At 44.7% G+C, this 23,625-nt stretch overlaps 1 protein-coding gene across 1 annotated transcript in view; it reads right to left on the bottom strand.

Moving 5' to 3' along the window:
* ETS1 (ETS proto-oncogene 1, transcription factor) overlaps positions 1 to 23,625 on the bottom strand; it is a 130,788-nt gene that overhangs the window by 91,177 nt on the left and 15,986 nt on the right. The window contains exon 2 of the mRNA XM_055415891.2: positions 22,764 to 22,908. Coding sequence (XP_055271866.1) covers positions 22,764 to 22,908 — 145 coding nt within the window. The remainder of the gene's footprint in view (positions 1 to 22,763; positions 22,909 to 23,625) is intronic.

The following is a 23,625-nucleotide window of genomic DNA, read 5'->3' as shown; positions in this document are numbered from 1 at the left end:
TGCTTATTTAACTTATATACAGAGTACATCATGAGGAACACTGGACTGGAAGAAGCACAGGCTGGAATCAAGATTGCCAGGAGAAATATCAATCACCTCAGATATGCAGATGACACCACCGTTATGGCAGAAAGTGAAGAGGAACTAAAAAGTCTCTTGATGAAAGTGAAAGAGGAGAGTGAAAAAGTTGGCTTGAAGCGCAACATTCGGAAAACCAAGATCATGGCATCTGGTCCCATCACTTCATGGGAAATAGATGGAAAAACAGTGGAAACAGAGTCAGACTTTATTTTTTTGGGCTCCAAAATCACTGCGAATGTTGATTGCAGCCATGAAATTAAAAGACGCTTACTCCTTGTAAGGAAAGTTATGACCAACCTAGATAGCATATTAAAAAGCAGAGACATTACTTTGCCAACCAAGGTCCGTCTGGTCAAGGCTATGGTTTTTCCAGTGGTTATGTATGGATGTGAGAGGTGGACTGTGAAGAAAGCTGATCACCGAAGAATTGATACTTTTCAACTGTGGTGTTGGATAAGACTCTTGAGAGTCCCTTGGACTGCAAGGAGATCCAACCAGTCCATTCTAAAGGAGATCAGTCCTGGGTGTTCACTGGAAGGACTGATACTAAAGCTAAAACTCCAATACTTTGGCCACCTCACACAAAGAGTTGACTCACTGGAAAAGACTCTGATGCTGGGAGGGATTGGGGGCAGGAGGAGAAGGGGACGACAGAGAATGAGATGGCTGGATGGCATCACCGACTCAATGGACATAAGTTTGAGTGTACTCCGGGAGTTGGTGATGGACAGGGAGGCGTGGCGTGCTGTGATTCATGGGGTGGCAAAGAGTTGGACACGACTGAGCGACTGAACTGACTGACTGACCCAAGTCAGCATGCAAAATACTGAAGGGGCACATTCATGCAACTCTTTTAGATGATTTCTGGGTCCCATGTTACTCTTCCTCTATCACCCGGAGACTTTCAAATGTGGTTTTTCTCCTGCCAAGTCTTGTGTTATCATTTCTTGAATTTCTTGTTTGACATTTTATCACTTACACATCACAAAGCGAGTCATAATTTTCCCACCAAGAAAGTATGGGGTGAAGGAGGGAAGGCATAAGGCAGCAAAGAGAAGATGATTCAGGCATTAATTCCTACCCGTGAAAGTGAAAGTGATAGTCGCTCAGTGGTGTCCAACTCTTTGTGACCCATGGTCCTACCTAGCTCCACTCAAAAGAAAACCAAGTGAAGCCGCCTTGGGAGGAGGACACAGTAGGGCCCCAAGTGATGCATCTGCTGGAGCTCAAGGATAAACCAGAGGAGTCAGGTCTGGATTAGGGATGAAGAGGAAGGGGAGGAAGTCTCCTCGCAGCTGCTGCAGGAAAATGTGCGGACAGAGCAGCAATAAGAGCAGCTGGTCACAAAACTCATCTTTCTGATACTTCTCCCCCCAGTTATATATGTTCATCGAGATTTTATAATAACACGTTCCAGTAGAGACTTCATGACAAGTAGAACATGGCATTACAAACATACCAAGAATACATTCTGGGAAATGTTCCACAGACCCCAAATTCTTCACCAAAGGCAGTGAGCCCTGAAAGAAGGAAGAAAGAGAAGAGGGATAGGGAAGAATACATGGGGGGCGTGATTTCAGGTCTTCTGTGTGTTGACACCTTCAGTATTACAGGCGTTCTTACTTCCCTTGGGTTCACAATGGTTATTCCTTCAAGATACCCAAACTGAACATACTAATTTTATTAAAAGTCTTTCATGTAGTCAACTCTGTAAGCTTGGGCTATTTTCCAGACAACTGTTAGTGTCTTTTTTTGAAACTTATCAAATATAAAACCAAAGGGATGAAAAAAGAAATATGGATTTCTTGGCAAACACACTTGTATTAAGTTGAGATTTATACAAGTAGTGCATAAAATCATGATGACTTTTTCCTTAAAGAGTCAGCTGAATTTAAAAAAAAAAAGAGTCAGCTGAATTTTTTTTCTTCTTGGAGTTAAAATACACTGAAGTAACTTCAAAATTAAATATTTGGTTTGTCTTGGTTTAATTGTAATAGAGAAGGTCAGAGGAAGGTATTATGTTCCTAGAGATGTGAAGATTGATCATCATTTAACATAACTAGACTTTCAGATTTTGCATTCTTCACAAATTGCACATAGTGGTTGCTTTCTGTTTTTATTTCTGATTATTATTATTTCACATAACTTGCCCAAGTCCCAGCACAGTGTTTAATACTAAGCTACAGAATCAGGTGGACCTGAGCTGAAGTCTGTAACTTACTAATGGTATAACTCTTGGCAAGCTACTTCAACTACATAAAGTTCAGCTTTCTCGTCTATGAAATGGAGCTAATAATAACTCCGGATATTCTGGTCAGATTTAAATAAGATAATATATGTAAAATATTCAACAGTATCTGGCTCAAAATAAATAATAAATGATAATTTTGGGACATTTTTCAGGTTTAAAAAATCACATTCCAAACCAGACTTAGAACTCAGATATCTGCAACCCACTAAGTTCACTAGAAATCAAAAAATACTCATTTATTGCAGTGAACAATGTTGAATGACCACTTACTACAAGTTATTATTTATGCCATAGATTAAGAAGATAGTTCATAAACATAAGTGGCCTATGTATTTAAAAATATCTATTTATAAAAGGGCCAACACAAAGAAAGAAAAGTCTCTTTAACAAATAATGCTGGGACAATAAGATATACATATGCAAAAGAAAAAAAATAGGATCCCTTATTCACACTATGCACAAAAATTAACTCAAAATAATCCTCAATGTGAACCTAAGAGATACAGCTATAAGATTCTGACAAGAAAGCATAAATCTCCACTACATTGCATTAGGCAATGATTTCTTACATATGATACCAAAAGCACAAACAACAAAGAAAAACAAACAAACAAAAGAGATACACTGGGCTAATCAAAACTAAAAACTTTTATGCTGCATAATATAACATCAAGAACCTAAAACAGCAACTCATATTAGCAGAGAAAATATTTAGTTCCAAATCACACACACACAAACACACACGGTACAGCGGTAAGGAATCTGCGTGCCAATGCAGGAGACGCAAGAGATGGTGGTTCCGTCCCTGGATCTGGAAGATCCCCTGGAGAAGGAAATGGCAACCCACTCCAGTATTCTTGCCTGGAGAATTCCACGGACAGAGGAGCCTGGTGAGCCACAGTCCACGGGGTTGCAAAGAGTCAGACACGACTGAGGGACTGAACACACACACACACATATGAAACTAAAATGGATGAAAGAACTAAATGGGTAAATATTCAAACAGATATTTCTGCAAAGAAGACATACAAATGGTCAATAAGCATATGAACAAATGTTCCTAATCATGAATCATTAAGGAAGCACAAATTAAAACCACAATGAGACACTACTTCATAACCTCTATCAGTTCAGTTCAGTTCAGTCGCTCAGTCGTGTCCGACTCTTGAGCGCCGAAGAATTGATGCTTTTGAACTGTGGTGCTGGAGAAGACTCTTGAGAGTCCCTTGGATTGCAAGGAGATCCAACCAGTCCATTCTAAAGGAGATCAGTCCTGGGTGTTCACTGGAAGGACTGATGCTAAAGCTGAAACTCCAATACTTTGGCCACCTCATGCGACGAGTTGACTCACTGGAAAAGAGTCTGATGCTGGAAAGGTTGGGGGCAGGAGGAGAAGGGGATGACAGAGAATGAGATGGCTGGATGGCATCACCAACTTGATGGACATGAGTTTGAGTGAACTCTGGGATTTGGTGATGGACAGGGAGGTCTGGTGTGCTGTGATTCATGGGGTTGCATGAGATCTATCAAAAAGACAGACACTAACAAGTCTAGGTAAGGATATGTAGTGATTGGAACACTTGTACGTTGCTGGCAGAAGTGTCAAATGGGGCAGCCAGTTTGGAAATCGGTCTGTCAGTTCCACAAATAGTTAAACATCAAGTTACCATATGACCAGCAAGTCCACTTCCAGGCATAAACCCAAGAAAAATGAAAACATGTTCACACAAAAACATACACATGAATGCTCATAGCAGGATTATTTCTAACAGATACAAAGTGCAAACAAATCCATCAAATGATGGACACAGAAGTTGGGATATATCCATATAACAGAACAGTATTCTGCGATTTAAAAAGGATGCGTTACCGATACATGCTACAACATGAATGAACCTTGAAAATAGTGAAAGAATCAGTCACACAAGCCCCCATGTTGTATGACTCTGTTTATAAGAGAAGTCCAGAAAGGGCAAATGTATAAAGACAAAATTAGGCTAGTGGCTACTAGGGCATGGGGCTGGGTGTGGGGGAGGGGGAAGAAGACTAGTTTTGACTGTTAATGAGGATGACATTCCTTTCAGGAGGGACAAAAATGTTCTAGAATTAAATCATGGCAATGGTTGCACGATACTGTGACTATCTTTAAAACTGTTTAAATTGTACACTCTAAATGGGTGAATTATACCATATATGAATTATATCTCAATAAAGCTTATTTCAATTAAAAAAAAAAAAACAACACTGCTTTTCCAGAGGTGAAGCAAAACAAACAAAAGAGAAAAAGAATTTTCAGTCTTCACAGTTGCCCAGAAGAGTCTGTGAACATCATCCCAAGACCCTTTGCTTAACCAAAGTTCAGTGGAAAAACATCTAACATTTCTGTGACCTTCTTTTCTAAACTTTCTAAGTGGCTTAAAGAGAGGCTGCCCGGGAAACTCCGAATGGAACCTAAAAATATTATCTCCTGGCTTTATAAACACTGGCAACGCTAATGAAGTGAGGAGCCGCAGACCCCAGGGATGGGACGTCTCACTCAGGTTGGAAGCCCGGGTGGTGTGTAAACTCACCCTGAGACAGGCAGATCTGGGCCAGGGAGGTGAATATCAACACGGTGGAATGGAGGAAAAATGAACGAGGAACCAGGATACATAAAGCAGAGCAGGAATGGCCACTGTTCTAAACATCAGTAAAACAACCTCTTTTCAAATCAAGCTCCCTGTCCTGTTCTGCTGACCAAGTTTGGACAAATGAATGAAACTCAAGACCAACTCCCCCTGCGCACCTTCCTTTCCACACAGTTTTGAAAAAGGACATGGGGAGCCCTGCTGTGTTTATCACTCCTTACCAGGTCTAAAGCAGAAATACTGTCTTTATCATCCCTACTCTCCAGGGCTCACCCAACTGTCCAGGCGTAGTCATGTCCTCCTTAGCTCCCCACCAAGGTTCTACTGATGCTTCCTGAGAAAAAGGATGTCACTCTACTTTGTGGCCCCCATACCTTGTGCAGAATAAGAGCTCAATATGTACCTGCTGATAGATGAAGGACAGGTCAAAAGAGCTCTAACCAAGGTACAGCTTCCCAGGTGGTGCAGTGGTAAAGAATCTACCTGCCAATGCAAAAGATTCAGGAGACACAGGTTCGATCCCTGGGTCGGGAAGATCCCCTGGAGGAAGAAATGGCAACCTATTCCAGCATTCTTGCCTGGGAAATCCCATGGACAGAGGAGCATGGAGGGCTACAGTCCAGGTGGTTGCAACAAATAGGACATGGTTGAGCATGCACAACCAAGGTAAACTGAAACCTTAACCAGTGCAATTTTTAAAGAGATGGGAATGGCAGACCACCTTGCCAGCCTCCTAAGAAGCCTGTATGCAGGTCAAGAAGCAACAGTTAGAAGCAGACATAGAACAATAGACTGGTTTCAAATTAGGAAAGGAGTATGTCAAGGCTATATATTGTCACCCTGCTTATTTAACTTATATGCAGAATCAGTTCAGTTCAGTTCAGTCGCTCAGTCGTGTCCGACTCTCCGCGACCCCATAGAATACACCATGCCAAATGCCAGGCTGGATGAAGCACAAGCTGGAATCAAGATTACCAAAAGAAATATCAGCAACCTCAGATATGCAGATTTTACCACTCTAATGGCAGAAAGCGAAGAACTAAAGAGCCTCTTGATGAAGGTGAAAGAGGAGAGTGAAAAAGCTGGCTTAAAACTCAACATTCAAAAAACGAAGATCATGGCATCCGGTCCCATCACGAAAAGGGAAGACAAATTAGGGACTGCAATGTACTTATGATGGTCTCTACAATACAGGGACTCAACTCTGGGGCCTGAAGACACTGACAGTAATCGTAAGAGAAGATGGGATAAATACAGGAAATGTTTAGAAAATAAAGTGGACAGACCTGTGACTAAGCTAAATCTGAGGGATAAATGGTCATCTCTTGAGAGGTTCCTCCTCTTCTGCCAGTACAAGATCCCTTGGGAGGGTGGGGGGAGGAGAGAAGAAGACGGGGGTCAGAAGGAGGAGAGAGAGAGGAGAAAGGGGATGAATTGACAAGATTACTCGATTTCTTAGAGTTCCACAGGCTGGCTCTACAACCGGACTTCTCAGTTTTATAACTCAATGAATCCCCTGCTAAAATTAAGCCAGTTGAGCCAGGTTTCTGCCACTTGCAAACAAAAAGAGCCTTGACCAACACAGGGGTTAAGGCACAAAGCAGGGAGTGAATAAGAAACTCCCTGCTTTCCAGCCCGGGGACATTGGATAGAGGGTAAAGATAGGTTTCCTACAGAGGCTGGGGAGCAAGTGATGCGCTCAAGGGTACTGAGATGTCCCTGAGATATCCAGGGGAGGTCTTCACAGAAAAATATACAGAAGGGACTTCAACATGTTAACCATTAGTGATAAGACTAAACTGCTTCCCCCTGCAACCCCACCATTCTTACTATTCTTTAATTTACACATTTTCTTTCTTTTATTGGAGTGTGGAGAAGGAAATGGCAACCCACTCCAGTGTTCTTGCCTGGAGAATCCCAGGGACGACGGAGCCTGGTCGGCTGCCGTCTATGGGGCTGCACAGAGTCGGACACGACTGAAGCGACTTAGCAGCAGCAGCAGCAGCAACCACTTTACAATATTGTGTTGCTTTCTGCTGTACAACAAAGAATCAAGATATAGATAGGTATATGTATGTGTGTGTGGTGTGTGTGTATCCCCTCCCTGTTGAACCTCCTTTCCACCCACTCCTCAATAGACACATTTTCTTTAAAGAGATGTATTATTTTTATGGTGATTATTACAAAAAAGTAAACAAAGCCTGGTGTATGTACACATGGCAGAGTACACAAAAGATCCGGCTTCTCAAAGCAACTAAAACAGCATGGATTCTCTCTTGCCTTTCCAGCAGGTCTTTCCATCTGTTACAGGGAGGAAAGAATGATTAACTTTCATCTGCCCATTCTATCATAGACACTGGGAAACTGGAGAAATGAAGAGAGTAAGTGATCGAAACGGGAGAATTTCAGAATCACATTTCAAACTTTCTATCCTTTGCCCCCAGTTCTTCCGGGGTTCTCATGCCAGCACGCCTAGTAGTAGCAGTGAGTCACTCACTCAGTCGTGTCCGACTCTTTGCAACCCCATGGACTGTAGCCCACCAGGCTCCTCAGTCCATGGAATTCTCCAGGCAAGAACACTGGAGTGGGTTGCCATGCTAGCACGTCTAGCCTGAGTCCAATTTTTGCTTCACCAGCTGAAGCAGAAGCAAAAGATTAGTCTTGAAGTCAATAGATTTTTTTTCTATCCAACCCGCTCTTTCCATTTGGACAGTGTCCTTAAACATTCCCTTGAAATTCTCTTAAAAGGCTTAAAATTTTTGTCTTCTGTGATCGAAGCAGAAGTATAATAAGAAACAAAAATTACTTAGACTACTTCTGAAATATCTTGAAATGTATTTGAAGGGAGAAGCAATTTGCAAAGTCCTTTAATAATGGATTTCAGAGTTAAATTTCACCATGACTAATCTAAATCCCTCCTTTTCTTATTTTTGTCCTGTTTTTTTCTTGATCTTCAGTGGATCTAAAGAACAGCTGGTAACTCCTCAGTGATACTTTAAGAAGAGTTAAGGCTACACTAGTATTTAATCTTAATCAATTTTATACCTAGTTGCAACTCACTGATTACCTGAAGCCTGATGTCTATAGAAGGCAATGAAGAGGCCATTTGGCAGGAAATGTTATTCAAGCAAGGGGAGATGAGTAGATACCCCATGGAGCACTTTATGTTCTAGCAACGGTAAGGTCAAATATGTCCTAATTGTGGAACCCGCCGTCAGTGTTACAAGAAAGCTGCTTTCTTTGTGTCTTTTACAACTTAAAGCTTATAAATCCTCCTTAATACAAAAATAGGTAGAGGGCAAAACAAGGTTCCTTCCATGCCACTAAAAACTTGTAAGATCAGGAAGGAATTTTGAAAGGGCAGATGGAAAAGTGATTAATTGTTACTAAAAAAACTAGACGGAATTTCCCTCCTCCAGAGCCCAGCAAGTAGGGCTGGGAGATGAGGTGGCCCTGGGGAAATGTGGATGAATGTACGGAGGTTGGAGGCCTGGTCCCAGGGCCCCTCACCCCTGCCTTTCCCAGTCCTGCTTGGAGACATTTCAATCCCATTCTTCTCCCAAGCTCTCCCTCTCAGCTCCTCAGCAGCAGTCCCACATCACATTGAGTTTAAAATAAAGAAACGCTTTGCTTAAAGAATCCACACACAAACAATCTCATTACCCCGGTGCTGAGGTTTATACAGCAGACGTCTTCTGCCAGGAAAAAAAAAAGCACTCTTCGCTCACTCACACGGAACAGCTGCGAGGAGAGAAATGTTATTTAATTCATTGTGAAATACTCAACAATGGCTCCGCTGCACTTTTAAAAGCCTTTTGATAGTAAAACCCACAGAGAACAGCCCATCCTGTGTGCTGAAAAGCAGCCTCCCCACAATTAGTCCCTCTATTCAGCGGCCGGAGAGTCTGTGTAAACTTCAGCACGTGCTGCCCACACTGCGAGAGCTTCAAGGGGATAAACCTTTCGGGTTCAGCGACTCGGGTTGGTGAAGAAGCGGGAAGGGGCACAGGGAGGGCCAAACTTTGGTGACAGAGCCTAAGTGAATGCCAGCGAAAGACACCATCCTCCAAGGCAGCTTTACAAATGGCCTTGCCCTTCCATGCCCTCGAGGAACCACTGCTGGACCAAAAGAAACCAGAGAGAAGAGTCCAAAATGTCGACCGCAGACACCTGTTTCCTCCAGCAAGGTTTTTAGGAGTTTCCAGTTTGTGGGGAAACTAAGAAAGCATATATTATCTCATTCTACAGGGTGGACATCAGCCACCAGGACTTGCCTGGTGGTCTAGTGGTTAAGACTCCACCTTCCATAATCCACCTGCCAATCCAGGAGTGAGTGTTCGCGCAGTTGTGTCCGACTCTTTTCGGACCCCATGGACTATATCCCACCAGACTCCTCTGTCCGTGGGTTTCTCCAGGCAAGAATACTGGAGTGGGTTTCCATTTCCTTCTCCAGGGGATCTTCCCAACCAGAAGATCAAACCTGGGTCTCTCATATTGCAGGGAGATTCTTTACCACCTTAGCCACCAGGGAAGCCAATCCAGGAGACACGGATTTGATCCCTGGTCTGGGAAGATCCCACATGCTGTGGAGCAACTTTGCCCATGTGCCACAACTACTGAAGCCTGAGCACAGAGAGCCTGTGCTCCACAAGAGAAGCCATTGCAATGAGACACCTGCCCATCAGCACTAGAGAGTAGCCTTCACTAACTGCCACTAGAGAAAGCCCACACAGCCACGAAAACCCAGCAGAGACATAAATAGATAAATATCTGTAATTTTTTAAAAATTGGGCAGGAAAGTTTGTATTATGGTTAAAAGCATGGGCTTTGGAGGAAGTTCTCAGTTTAACTGACCCTCTCCCCACCTCCCAGAAGCACAGTTAGACTTATTGAGGGAAGTGACTTGACCTCTCTGAGCCTCAGTCATCTCATCTGTAAAATGGGAATAATATTGCCCTTCTAAAGAATATTCTAAGAGTCAACAAGACCACACATGTGTGATCCTTAGCAGACAGAAAAGTATTTAATGAATGGCAATTATTCTACCTCTCAAATTGGTCTAAAAAGAAGGCAGGTCTTTTCCTGGACTTCCTGTTGTTGTTCAGTCCCTCAGTCAAGTCCGACTCTTTGAGAGACCATGGACTGCAGCATGCCAGGCCTCCCTGTCCTTCAACATCTCCCGGAGCTTGCTCAAACTCATGCCCATCGAGTCGGTGATGCCATCCAACCATCTCATCCTCTGTCGTCCTCTTCTCCTCCTGCCTTCAACCTTTCCCAGCATCAGGGTCTTTTCCAATGAGTCGGCTCTTCACAACAGGTGGCCAAAGTATAGGAGCTTCGGCTTCAGCATCAGTCCTTTCAATGAATACTCAGGATTGATTTCCTTTAGGATTGACTGGTTTGTTCTCCTTACAGTGCAAGGGACTCTCAAGAGTCTTCTCCAACACCACAGTTCAAAAGCATCAACTCTTTGGCTCTCAGCCTTCTTTATGGCCCAATTTTCACACGGACCGTACAACCATAGCTTTGACTATACAGACCTTTGTAGGCAAAGTAATGTCTCTGCTTTTTAATACACTGTCTAGGTTTGTCATTGTTGGACTTCCTCCAATAAGATTATTTAAAATTGAAGCAGAACGAGACAGGAACTATTTTTACTTTTCATTCTAAATTTTTTAATTGATCAGAAGAAAAGCCACAAGGAAGAGAGATAAGCATAGATATCTCATTGAAAAGTCTGAGGGATCTGGACCATGTTGAAAACAAAACAACACAAAAATATCATTAAATGTCAACCAAACTGCATCATGGTAGGTTGATTTTGCTGTTCAGGTATTTTAATTGTTCAAAGCACATAATACTGATGAAATGTCTATTTCACAACAACTTTTCTATTATTTCCAGTCTTGTCTCAACAGACCAGGAACAGGATACAGGCAGTTCAGCTACTTTCATTATAAAACCCAATGTTCAGTCTATCAGCGGGATGCAGGCTGTCTGTCGGTCCTGCTTGGTGAAAAATGTCCATGTGGGCTGATCAACAAGAAAACGCGAGCTGTCTCGGCCACTCCAAGTTGGTGACCAGGGTGGTGCAATCTGAGACCCTGAAAGTGGTCTCCACTTGTCTGAGTTAGACAATGGTTCCACCAGAAGGCAAAGTAGCGGCTGTAGTAGCCAGTGGTTCCACCAGAAGGCAAAGAACAAATTAGGGAGAAGTGCCAAAGGGCAGCCAGGATCGGGGGCAGTGACTGAGGAGTGAAGGCCCTCTACGTGCCATCCTAGTTTCTGTGTCTGCTGTGGGACGGGGGGTTGGGTCAGGATTACCACCCCCTTTCAGAGGCCCCGTTCCTCCAGCTCATTTTTCCCCACTGCCTGAGACAGCGATGCTGGGAAAATCTCCCATGCACTGGCTAGTCCTGGAGAAACAGATCACAGTGTGTCGCCCCTACGGAGTCATCCTAAGGGCTCTGCCTCATCCCACCTGCAGCTCCCAGTAGAGACCACAGGTCCCTTCATGGGTACTCGGAGAGATCACTCTAAGGAGCATGCAGTAAAAGGGTAGTGTTTAAAAGGCAACAGGAGAGAAGTGCCTGGAATTCAGGTGTAGCATCCATGCCCAACGTTTCCAAGACCATAGGATAGAAACCATTTCCAGATTTAAAGACAATCTCTTGGGAATGACCAGAGTGGTGAGAAGGGGTTTATAGGAAGGAAGCTTTAGCAGGGAATTCAAGTGAGTTCAACAAAGTTTGCTTGGCACACTCGCCAAGTACAACAGGGTAAGTGCTGCTGGGGCTACAAAGGTACCTTTTCCCTTGGCTGTTCTTAACCTCCCTGGGGAGGTCAGATTACTTTTGAGAATCCAAGGAAAGCTACAGACCCTTAGAAACACCCTTGCACACAACTTCAGAGGGACCCGGTGTTTCTGAGTCATCTGCATCAAGCACCCTTGCTCTATGAGACTCTGCAGGCCTAAGACTCAGCATAAGTTGTCAGGATTGATTTTTTAAAAAAGCATGTATGAAGCACGTAAAAAAATCACGCAATAGCTGCAAAGGCAACTAGAACCTGGTTCTGTAGATATTGAAAATCACTGCCTCTGTTTCTCAATATTCAGTTTAGCAAGTCTGAGGAGGTACAGGAAAGACCTGTAGGACAACCTCAGGCATTGGGAGTTTTGAATTTTGTTTTTTTAATGTCACCTCCAAGGATGAACACAAATCCTAAAGATCTGCAAGAAAGTCCAAAAGAGTCAAAAAGGTGGTGAATGACTCTAACTGGGGCTGTTGGGGAAGCCAGTGGGGAAGGCACCCGCCACTCCTCATTCTCACAGTGATAGGGGTGGAGGGATCGGTCAGCTCACTGGGCCACTGTAGGCGGGGCAGAGACCGAACCAGAGCGGATGGGCCTGTTACACGGGCAGCCTGAGAGAGAGCCAAAGGTTGCCCTCTACATCAGTGGGAAGGTAATTTCTCTCAGAGTGCAATTAGGTCTCACGTTTGACCTATGACCTCTGGCCCATAAGATATTTACGATCTCCAGACAGCCAGCCTAGGGGGCAAGTGAGTGAAGATAGAAGCTGGAGGCATTTAATAGGTGGAGGAGGGAGGGGAGGGATAGAGGGAGGGAGGAAGGAAGAAAGGAAGGAAAGCGCGAGGGAGGAAGGCCTTGGTCAGTCTGAAGTCATCTATGAAATCACGAATTGACAGCCGTGCTTTGGTGTGCCCCATGTCTACCTTCAATACGATTTTCTGTTCCTCACCATAATTCTGGGAGGTAGGCACCCAGGGAAGGGGGAGCCTGGTGGGCTGCCGTCTATGGGGTCACACAGAGTCGGACACGACTGAAGTGACTTAGCAGCAGCAGTAGCAGCAGGCATTATTCTATCACATATGAGGACACTGAGGCTCAGAAGGGGTCAGTGATGTGGCCAGGATCGTAGAGCTAGCTGGTAGGTGGTGAGGCTAGAATCTGGGTCCAGGCCAGTCTCAACTCCCTTGTTCATTTCCCAGCCCAATCAGTGCGCACGTGCACTCCACAGAGTGTTCGCCCCCTTATCCATCCCGCTATCTTCTCTCGACCCATCTAGAACTCCCTCCAGCCTCTTGCAAAACTGAATCTACGCCCACAATCTCTTCTGTTCCAACGGTCTCTTTCTCAAGCCGGGCTCGGGGCACTCGTGCTTCCCCCTCGATCGACTGGAGTGGCTGAGGCCGCGCTCCTCTCCTCTTCTCTCCGCTTCCTCCGCGGGAGCCGCGTCTTGCAGCGTGTCCAGACGCCCTGCCTCCTTTCGGGCGGATTCTGCGTGCGCCCGGCTCACTGGCAGCGCCGGGGTTAACCCACCGGCCTGCGGAGCAATGATTTCTGTTTTATTTCAGCAGGGGAAGTGTGTGCCGGCCTGATTAGCCTGATGGTTTCCTCTTTTCCCATAACCTCCAGACCCCCACGGCCCAAGTGTTTACTCTCTGAAATAAAAAATCTGCTGGTGTTTTTCTTTTTGTGTGCTCATGTATTTTGGGAGGATTGCAGAGGAGGAAGGCGGGGTGGGGGGGTGAGGGACGCGGAGGCGGGGGCGGTGGGGAGGGGCGCCTCCCCTGGTCCCTGCCCCCCAGCGCGCCTCTCCCAGCTGCAGCCTTGAGCTGAGACCCCTGGCCACAGCGCAGGAAAGAAACTTATTAATGAAGGAGCTGGGTCTCTTGCTTCAGCAGCTATAAACACAGCGAACATCTGGAGAGAGTAAGTCTCCAGGCGGCCAGACGCTGAGAACAACAGGCTGCCTCCGCGCATCCCTCCCGCGCAGGCCTGCAGCCCCCGCACCCTCACCCACCAGCGCTTCATTCACCCGGGGCGGCGGGGTGGGGAGGGGAGGACTGACGCCAGACGGCCTCCACCGGGGTCCCCAGCCCCTGCTCCCCCCACCGAGTTCCCGAAGAGGGGTCAGACAGCTTGAATCCAATAAGAACTCCGTGCCCCAGGGACCTTTTCCCAACTCGGACCAAATATTTGTGGTTTGAAAAAGTTAAGAGAACTTTTTTCTCCCCAGCCCCCTGGGACTCCCAGTGCAATGCTGTTACTTCCTAGGATTTTTGAGAAGAGGCCCTGGAGGACTGCCAAAAGAGCGCACGCATCCCTGTTGTAATTCACTAACCCCGGCCCAGGTTTCTCCCACTCGGTTCCCTTCCCTTCAGAGGAACTGCAGGGGTGTTTTACATCTAGGAAGGTCTTTGCAGCCCTTCCTGCCCTGGGCTGCTGGACTCTAGCCCGTAGCTTCTCTTTCTGGTCCTCGCCAGGCTGCCTTCTCATTTCTCTGTAAACTGGGACACAAGGGAAGGAAAAACTGGCAGGTGTCAGAAAACCAGTCTGGGGCTGGATGAATGTGGGCAAGACTCGACTTAAGGGTCGGGCATCAGGTTTCTTTGGGTCACTTAAATTCACATTCAGATTGTGGTGTAAGGAAAAGGTAGCATCTGTTGATCATATAACACCTCTTGGAGTAGAAATATAGCACTCAATGTAATAGCACAAGATTGTTTGAAATGAGTGTAATGATCGGACCTGTTAAAGGTTAGAGAATAAGATACCAAGTGTATTCTTGCTTTTTCCACCAAGCCCCCTAACCCAGGGGTCCCAAATGCTGGGATCTAATGCTTGAAGATCTGAGGTGGAGCTGATGTAGTATTAATAGAAATAAAGTGCACACAAAAAAGTGTAATGCACTTCAATCATCCTGAAACCATCCCCCACCCCCAGTCCAAGGAAAAGTTGTCTTTCATGAAACTGGTCCCTAGTGCCAAAAGGTTGGGGACGGCTGGCCTAACGCTTTGCTAGGACTCAATACCTTTCAGTTTATACTCAAAAACTTAAACTGAAAGTGATGGTAATCTGCATATGAAACAGCACAAGCTGGAAAAGCTACCAAGGTGATGGGGTTGGGGGTGAATAAGATGGATGGGACAAGGTAACATTGGCAAATAGGAGCAAATTCAATCCATAGCCAGAGAAATACCTTTCTCTTATGGAGAAGAGGTTCAGGCATTGGTAAAAACTTCATGATCAGAAGAACAAAGTGATAGAGCCAGAGCGTAGGCTAGATTTTGCATATGGATGCTCTTCCTAATGCGCTCTTAACTGGAGGCAGACCTGCTGCTCTTTCCCCAAGCCTCTCCCAGCCATTTTTGGTCCTCTCAGAGATGGGATGCAGGTGGGGAGAGGGTTTCCTGCATCAAGCTTCTGGCAGTGCTATCCCCTGGAAGCAGTTTGTCCGGCAGCTTGGCCCCAACTGTAGCCCCCTCCGTGAAAGGCTTACAGCCTCCCTCTTCCAGACACAACTACCAAGTCGGATTCTGAGGTCAAAATTTTCCCTGAGAGGAATGGTCCATATTACTACATCCCAGACAAATGTATGCATGCAAACCCCCACACACAGGATCAGAACTGTTTTGAAGAACAAAGAACCTAGAACAGCTCCTTTCAAAAAAGAAAACATACCCTGAATGAGGAAAGAACAGATATGTGCAACAGATATAGTTTAAAATATCATTTTTTTAAACCACAGGGCCATCTGAGATGATCAGCTGAAAGAACAAGACTGCTAGGAGAATAAACATTTCAGAGTAAGGTGAATCTCCATTTAACAAGTCTCTCTGGCATTCCCTCAATGTTCTCAACACTTAAAAGCCAAGTCAGAGGCATCTGTTTTTCCTGCTGAAACTTCCCACCTGGTTGTCGATAGCGCTTTCCAAACACTGGTCCAGGTTTGATCTCTCCCAGCCGCCTGGCCGTCTGGCTCGGGAGAGACCATGAACTCAGACTTTCAGTACAGTCTCCCACTTGAACTTCCGAAGTTTATTTGGGAAAGACACTCTTTTATTCAACCCTTTTGCTAGTAAATGTATTTTAGAAATTTTAGATACTGTGGCACAATTCAAAGTCACACACTTAATAGTTAACCTTTATCTCATAAATGTGATATTTCATCTAGGGATTATTTCTTCACTTCACATAAATATAGTCTCATATACACATTTGGATAAAAGTTGCTAAGAGACAAGACATGAGTCTTCCCCTTTCTCTCTTCTCAGTTTCCAGGGCATGGCACTGGCCACCAGAAATGTTCATCCCATCACTGGGTCACTTTCTGACTCAACAGTACCCAGACATTTCTGGATGCTTGGGCACGTCAGGACAAAGAGTTACAGTGGCAAACATTCATATCGTGCTTGCTTAGTGACGGCACTGCTTTGCACTTGTCATATATTAACTTGGTGGTTCCCAAAGTGTCTTCAGACCGACAATAGCCATAGCACCACCTGAGACTTTGAGAGAAATGCAAATTTTGAGCCCTACCCTAGACTCACTGAATCAGAAACCCTGGGGATAGAAACCCCACAACCTGTGTTTTAACAAGCCCTCTGGTGACTCTGAAACACTTTGAAAACACTGGTTTAGATGAGGAAGTGGAAATATAAAAGAAGTTGTCTAAGGCAACACAGTTAGGAAGGGCTGATGGGCAGATCCAAGCAATCCGGTTCTAGAGGTTGGAATCTTCACCAGAGACTTCACCTCTCTCCTCAAGAATGAGAAATAAGACCGGGCAGATGAGGTTTTTACTATGACCCAGGACCAAAAAATATTGCAAACTGCATGATCCAAAAAGAAAAAGAAAAGCATTGTCTCTTATCAAATCAAAGACCACGGTAATGAGGCCATAGGTCCGTTCCCATGAGGGTAAGTTGGGTTTACTGTGTTCTCAACCTGCAGATGCTTTCCAACTCAAAACAACTATTTTGCAAAAGTGAACTTTGGTCAAAGAACACCTGTGTAAGTTTAGCTGATTCAAGACAGACCCATCCCTGAAATGAAAAATGCTTTGATAATATGTCAGTCTGAAAGCGTGTCATAGTTTCTGATACACACTATTATCATTCACAGTCATCAGAGCTATGAGGTTCAAGTCAAACGTGGACAGCTATCAGCAGATGGGAGGGACCGCAGTCGTGTGGCCTGGGTGCTCAGTTGGGTCTCTGATGTCACTTTTCTGGTTCCCAGTGGAAAACAGGCATTGCATGACTCCAGCTGGGTCTGGGCACCACTCTGAGCTCACTCTGTGTGTCTAAAAATAGTTCGCCATTTCTACTCCATCCCTTCCGTGGGGCCATGGATGGGAGCTGGTCATGACAGTAAGAGGCAGTGAAGTGTTATGAGTTCTCAGAGAAGGGGAGCAAGAGACTGACATTTACAAAAATGCTTCTTGCTACGATGGTTGAGAGAAAGGGCTGCGGTGGGGGGACAACATAGAAGAAGGGAACAGAGGGAAGGCAGAGCCAGTGGGCTCCACTCCAGTCAGACTATAAACAGCAACAGACATTTCAGCCGTGTCTCGTGTAAGGGGCTCCATTGATTCACCAGGCTCCCCGACAGAGGGATGAGGAGAGGCTAAGATAGAAAGAGCCCATTCATTCATGCAGAACCCCACTCTCTGTCCCCATTGGCTGTCGCTAATGGCTTCAGGCTGATGGGAAGGAGGGGGACGAGGCGAGCCGGAGGAGGAGGTAGAAATGAAAGAAAATGATGACTACAAGATTGTCATGAAGAGATGTACAGCTGCACAGGCAATTGCATGCAAATGTGGCTTCCCTTTTTAGCTGTAGAGTTAATGTCCTTAGATTCATCTCTTTTTCTCTTTCATGGTCTGTGCCCCTCCCGTTTTCCCTTCCCATTCATCTTTCAGTCTCTTGTCCTAGAGTTCCTCTGTCGCTCTACTAACACCCACTTTTCTTTTCTATTTCCACACACCTCTTCTTTCTTCCCCTTTCACCAGCTATTCTGTCCAACCAATTCGTGACTAGTCTGGATTGCTGAGCATTCTGTTCCCATCACCTGATAACCTCTCCCCCGCTCACGTTTTCTCTCAGCTTTATTCTCTCCCCCTCCGCCCTCCCTCCACTCTTCTCCCTCTGGGCCTCAGTCCCTTCGGGGAACAGGAACAACTTTCAGAGGAAGGACCCTCATCGGTCCTCGATGGCCCCCCCTGCCGGGCAGCCCAGGCACTAACAGATGTGTAGTCCTGACGGAAGAAGAGCCTACCTCCCTTCTCAGAGCACAAATGTGAGATGGAAGCAGGGCTGGGGAGTGGCCAGGGGGACGGGAAGGAAACTGAAGTTATAAATAGGATAAAAGAAGACGAAAAAAAATGGAGAGTATTTTTCTCTTTCCTTTTTTCTTAGTCAACACATCTCCAAGGAAATGCGCTGCAGCTGGAGAAATCATCGATTGCTCCATGTCTTCATCTCCCTTCCCTGTAACCCCAAGATCTCCTTCCAAAGGACACCATCACTGAGGAGGGCTGGACCACTGCTCAGAAATAATCACTGCAACCCCTTCCTTTATCTAGACGGCCCAGAAGGCAAAGGAGGGGCTGGGAAGGCTCAGGGGTTTTGCCAGATATTTCCATCAGAAGAAGCCTAGGATACAGGGAACTACAGATATCACGTTAGCCACCAAAGCACCACTGGCTCATAGAAGCTGGCTAGAGTTTCTGAGCTGCAGCTGGTGACAATCCAGGTCATTTTAGGACTGGTATTATAAGCCCTTATCTTCCCATCCTACCCAAGAGCCACCAATCTAGGTGACTCCCGCTTCCTTCTTAAAGAAGTAGACTGTGGAAAGTAGACTCTATTACACGACTATCAGTGCTAGCATTTTTAAAACCACTTCCCCCTAAGCAACCTAAATGTCCATCAACAGAGGAATGGATAAAGAAGATGTGGTACATATATACAACGGAGTATTACTCAGCCATTTGTTGCTCGGTTTATCACTTGTGTCTAATTCTTTGTGTCTTTGTGACCCCTGGTTTGCAGCACTCAAGGCTTCCCTGTCCGTCACTATAGAGTTTGTTCAAACTCATGTCCATTGAGTCAATGATGCCATCCAACCGTTTCATCCTCTGTTGCTCCCTTCTCCTCCGTTCCACAATCTTTTCCTAGCATCAGTGTCCTTTCTAATGACCCTTAGCCATTAAAAAGAATGAATTCATGTCATTAGCAACAACATGGTGGACCTAGAAATTGTCCTACTGAGTGAAGTCAGACAGAGAAGGAAGTATCATATGGCATCCCTTACATGTGGAATTTAAAAAGAAATGAGATAAATGAGCTTCCAAAAGAGACTCACAGACTTAGAGAAGGAATTTACAGTTGTCAGGGGGAAAGAATGGGGGAAGGGATAAGTTGGGAGTTTAGGATGGACATGTACACACTGTTGTATTTAAAGTGGATAGCCAACAAAGACCTACAGTATAGCACAGATAAGTCTGCTCAATAATATGTGGCAGCCTGAATAGGAAGCCACTCCAGTACTTTTGCCTAGAAAATCGCATGGACAGAGAAGCCTGGTGGGCTGCAGTCCATGGGGTCGCTGCTAGTCGGACACGACTGAGCGACTTCACTTTCACTTTCACACATTGGAGAAGGAACTGGCAACCCACTCCAGTGTTCTTGCCTGGAGAATCCCAGGGACAGGGGAGCCTGGTGAGCTGCCGTCTATGGGGTTGCACAGAGTCAGACACGACTGAAGTGACTTAGCAGCAGCAGCAGCCTGAATAGGAGGGGAGTTTGGGAGAGAAAGATATATGTATATGTATGGCTGAGTCCCTTTACTGGTCACCTGAAATATCAAAGCATGGTTTAATTGGCTAAACCCCAATACAAAATAAAAAGTTTAAAGAAATAAAATAAAGAAGCTTCCTCCTGAGGTTCTTAAAAATCTTCACAGACATTGACTCATTGGCCCTGAAGTAAAAACTCTTACCTTTGAGAAACTTGACAAGGAGGAGATTGAAAGATCATCTTCACTTATTTATGTGCTTCTTAGCTAAAAGAGATGGGCCATGTCTTTTTCTGATGAAAATGAGGTATTCTGATTTAGAGCTGCAAGTGAGTGTGGAGATGACCTCAGTTACTAAGAAGATGTATTGCTGCTGCTGCTGCTGCTAAGTCACTTCAGTCGTGTCCGACTCTGTGTGACCCCATAGACGGAAGCCCACCAGGCTCCCCCATCCCTGGGATTCTCCAGGCAAGAACACTGGAGTGGGTTGCCATTTCCTTCTCCAATGCATGAAAGTGAAAAGTGAAAGTGAAGTCACTCAGTCATATGCGACCTTCAGCGACTCTATGGACTGTAGCCTTCCAGGCTCCTCTGTCCATGAGATTTTTCCAGGCAAGAGTACTGGAAAGAAGATGTATTAAGTAAATGTAATAAACTGTAAACTGGTAGCACGCTGAAGCACCATCCAGAGCTGAAAGTGTTAAGGCAAGGCAGCTTTAATCTCTGTTTCATAGGGAGATATAAGACTTCAAAAGTGGCATGAATAGGACTGAAGAATTATACAAATATAGACAAAACCATTTTGATCTTTTGCTTACACAAACAAAATCTTTTTTTTTTTTTTTTGGTTTAGATGTTTAAAGGATCACTTTTTCTCATCTCTTAAAACTTTAAGTACTTAAGTCTAACCTGTGAACAACTATAAAATCCTCTGTGCCGCGTCATGAAATGGGGGAATAGCCGAGACCTCTGAGTTTATCCTTGGGGGGAATTGAGATGCCAAGCAGAAAGTGATGACACAAATGCTATCCTGTCTGAGATCCGAGGTAGTGCCAAAGAACACTTCCAAGATCAAGGGCTATTGAGTCAAGACAGGGAACACAGGGTCAACTTCATGCCCAGGAGGAGGACCTGGCAACTGCAGAGTGACTCCGTCCTTCTCAGCCCCCATCAAGTGTTACACATCTCACCCTGTGTCTCTCAGTGTATTTCAGGTGAAAGATGCAGTGTAGGCAACAAAAAAAACATTTCCTTTATTTCTCCACTATTATAAAAATAACTTGCCATATAGTATTCTCAGGTAAAGAGATATGGAGCAAAAAAAGTTGCATTTAAGTTAGTTTCTAATGGTTTTTCACCTATGCACTTCATCAGAACAGAGGATGAAGAACCTGCCCGCAATATGGGAGACACAGGAGACGTAGGTGGGTTAGGAAGATCCCCTGGAGGAGGAAGTCACAAAACCCACTCCAATATTCTTGCCTGAAAAATCCCACAGACAAAGGCACCTGACGGGCTACAGTCCAAAGGGTCGCAAAGAGTTGGACATGACTGAGCTCTGAATATACACACACAACATGTAAGCATCATGAAATTTCTTATGCTAAGAATTCGTCCTGGGAGAAAACAAATGCGGCTTTTTAGTATCTGGATATATTATCATAACCTGATCTCTTGAAAATTTGAACTTACTGTCAGAATCAATCATTTCAGGATCCCTAAATTAAGGTTTTACATTTTGTATCAAAAATAAACCAAAAAAAAAAAAAATGTTAGCCGGTTAGCAAGGACCAATGGAATTGGTGAGAAACACAATGACTCTGGCACAGTAGAACTGGGGAATGGACTTTGAACTTGTCTGCTCCTTGGGAGAGTGGTTCCTGTTCACCAGAGGGCAGCACGGTGAGCAAGTCAGGAGTGAAAGGCATTCTGAGGAGAGAAGCTTCTGTGAGGAAGAGCTGAGGAGAGGGAGCAGATGAGGAGAAAGAAGCCAAAGGCGGAGCAGGGCAGAACGGAAGAGGATGATGGAAAGAGCAGACAAATGAAAGAAATTACATCCTGTAAGAAGACTGACTATAGAGAACAAACGTGTGGACACCAAGGAGGGAAAGGAGGGGGGATAAACTGGGTGATTGGGACCGATATATATACATACACTGTTAATACTATGTATGAAATTGGGAGCTCAGGTGGTGAAGAACGCCTGCGATGCAGGATTCAGTTCAGTTCAGTTCAGTCGCTCAGTCGTATCCGACTCTCTGCCAGTGCAGGATATCCTGGTTCAATTCCTGGGTTGGGAAGATCTGCTGGAGAAGGGAACCCACTCCAGTACTCTGGCTGGCAGAATTCCATGGACTGTATAGAATTCCACGGAGTCATAAAGAGTCGGACACGACTGAGCAACTTTCGCTTTCACTTCACTTCATGAAATAAGTAACTAACAAGAACCTACTCTCTAACTCAAGGAATTCTACTTAGTACTCTGTGGTAACCTAAATGGGAAGGAAATTCAAAACAGAGGGGATATGTGTATACATATGGCTGATTCACTTTGCTGTAGGATAGGACTTCCCAGTGGCACTAGTGGTAAAGAATCCACCTGCCAGTGCAGCTGGATCCCTGGGTTGGGAAGATCTCCTGGAGGAGGGCAGGTAACCACTCGAGTATTCTTGCCTAAAGAATCCCAAGGACAGAGAAGTCTGGTGGGCTACAGTCCACAGGGTCACAAAGAGTTGGAAACAACTTAGCATGCATGCACACACACATACAGAAACTAACACAACACTAAAACAACCATACTCCAGTAAAAATTAAAACAACAACGACAAAGGCTGACTAGTTCACGCACCCTCTGTCCATCTGGTTCACACTTCATAATGAAAACCTTCTAGGTCCTCTGTTAACAGCCAGGTTTTAGGGGTTAAAACTCCGGACAGGCACAGTGGAGAGAACTATATACAAAATGAAGACGTAAAGAAACCTCGTGTGGGCCCTTTTCTAGAGTTTAGTCTTCTGTCACTGGAGAATAACATCATTCAAAATGACTGAAAAGTTCTGGGACTTCCCATAGAACAAGAACATCCAGTACCCACATAACCCATCATTTGTGATGGCAAATGATACAGGATGCAGCCCGCATCCAGTTGCCTCGGCCCTTCAACTCCATCCTCAGTCTCTGCCTCCATTTACGTTCCTACCTGAGCCATAGTGTTCAAGGCCGGTGGGCACTTCCTGAGTAGCTGTCTCTTCCCAGAACGGGTAACAAGCTCTTGGTGGATGATAGGCCGACTGGAAACCACAGGCCATTCGGGGATCTTCATAAGAGTTGAGAGGTCCCTGCCTCTGTGGCCAGGAAACAAAAGGAAATATATTAAGATTCCCTAACGGAACAGTAACTGTCATCCATAAGTAAGAATTATTCATAGATAACAAAAGACTTTTTTAAACTCATTTTTATTGGAGTATAGTTGCTTTACAATGTTGTATTAGCATCTACTGTACACCAAAATGAATCCACCATATGTATACATATATTCCCTTCCCTTTTGGATTTCCTTTTCATTCAGGTCACCACAGAGCATTGAGTAGAATTCCCTGTGCAATACACTATGTAGAACCAAATATTGATCACTATCCTTCTCCATCCAAAAAAAAAAAAAAAAGACAGGAATGGGAAAGGTTTCTGACTTGGACTATGTATACATTTATTTTCATGCATTTCCTCAACCATTTGAAGAATTTTTAAAATTTTCAAATAAAGATCCATGGCAGAGTCTTGGTCATCTTTATATAATCCTGGCTTTTGTCTTTTTCTTTTTTTAATGTTACCTTACTCTATAAAAACACCATGAAAGATATTCTTATAAGACATTCCAGTGTCATAGAACCAATAGGTGACAGATGCCAAAGAAAAAAACAAAAAATGTATTTACCTAATAAAATTGCTCTTTTTTAGTTAATCAATGTGCATAAGTTTTCTTTCTTTCTTTTTAAAGTATTTATTTGGCTGTGTCAGGTCTTAGCTGAGGCGCGTGGGATTTTCCATTGCAGTGCACAGGC

Source organism: Moschus berezovskii, chromosome 25 (genome assembly GCF_049115385.1).
Source record: "Moschus berezovskii isolate FMDL1 chromosome 25, NW_MosBer_1.0, whole genome shotgun sequence".
Classification (NCBI taxonomy): Eukaryota; Metazoa; Chordata; class Mammalia; order Artiodactyla; family Moschidae; genus Moschus; species Moschus berezovskii.
Note: the sequence above shows the minus strand (reverse complement) of the source record. Positions and strands in the feature narration are given on the sequence as shown.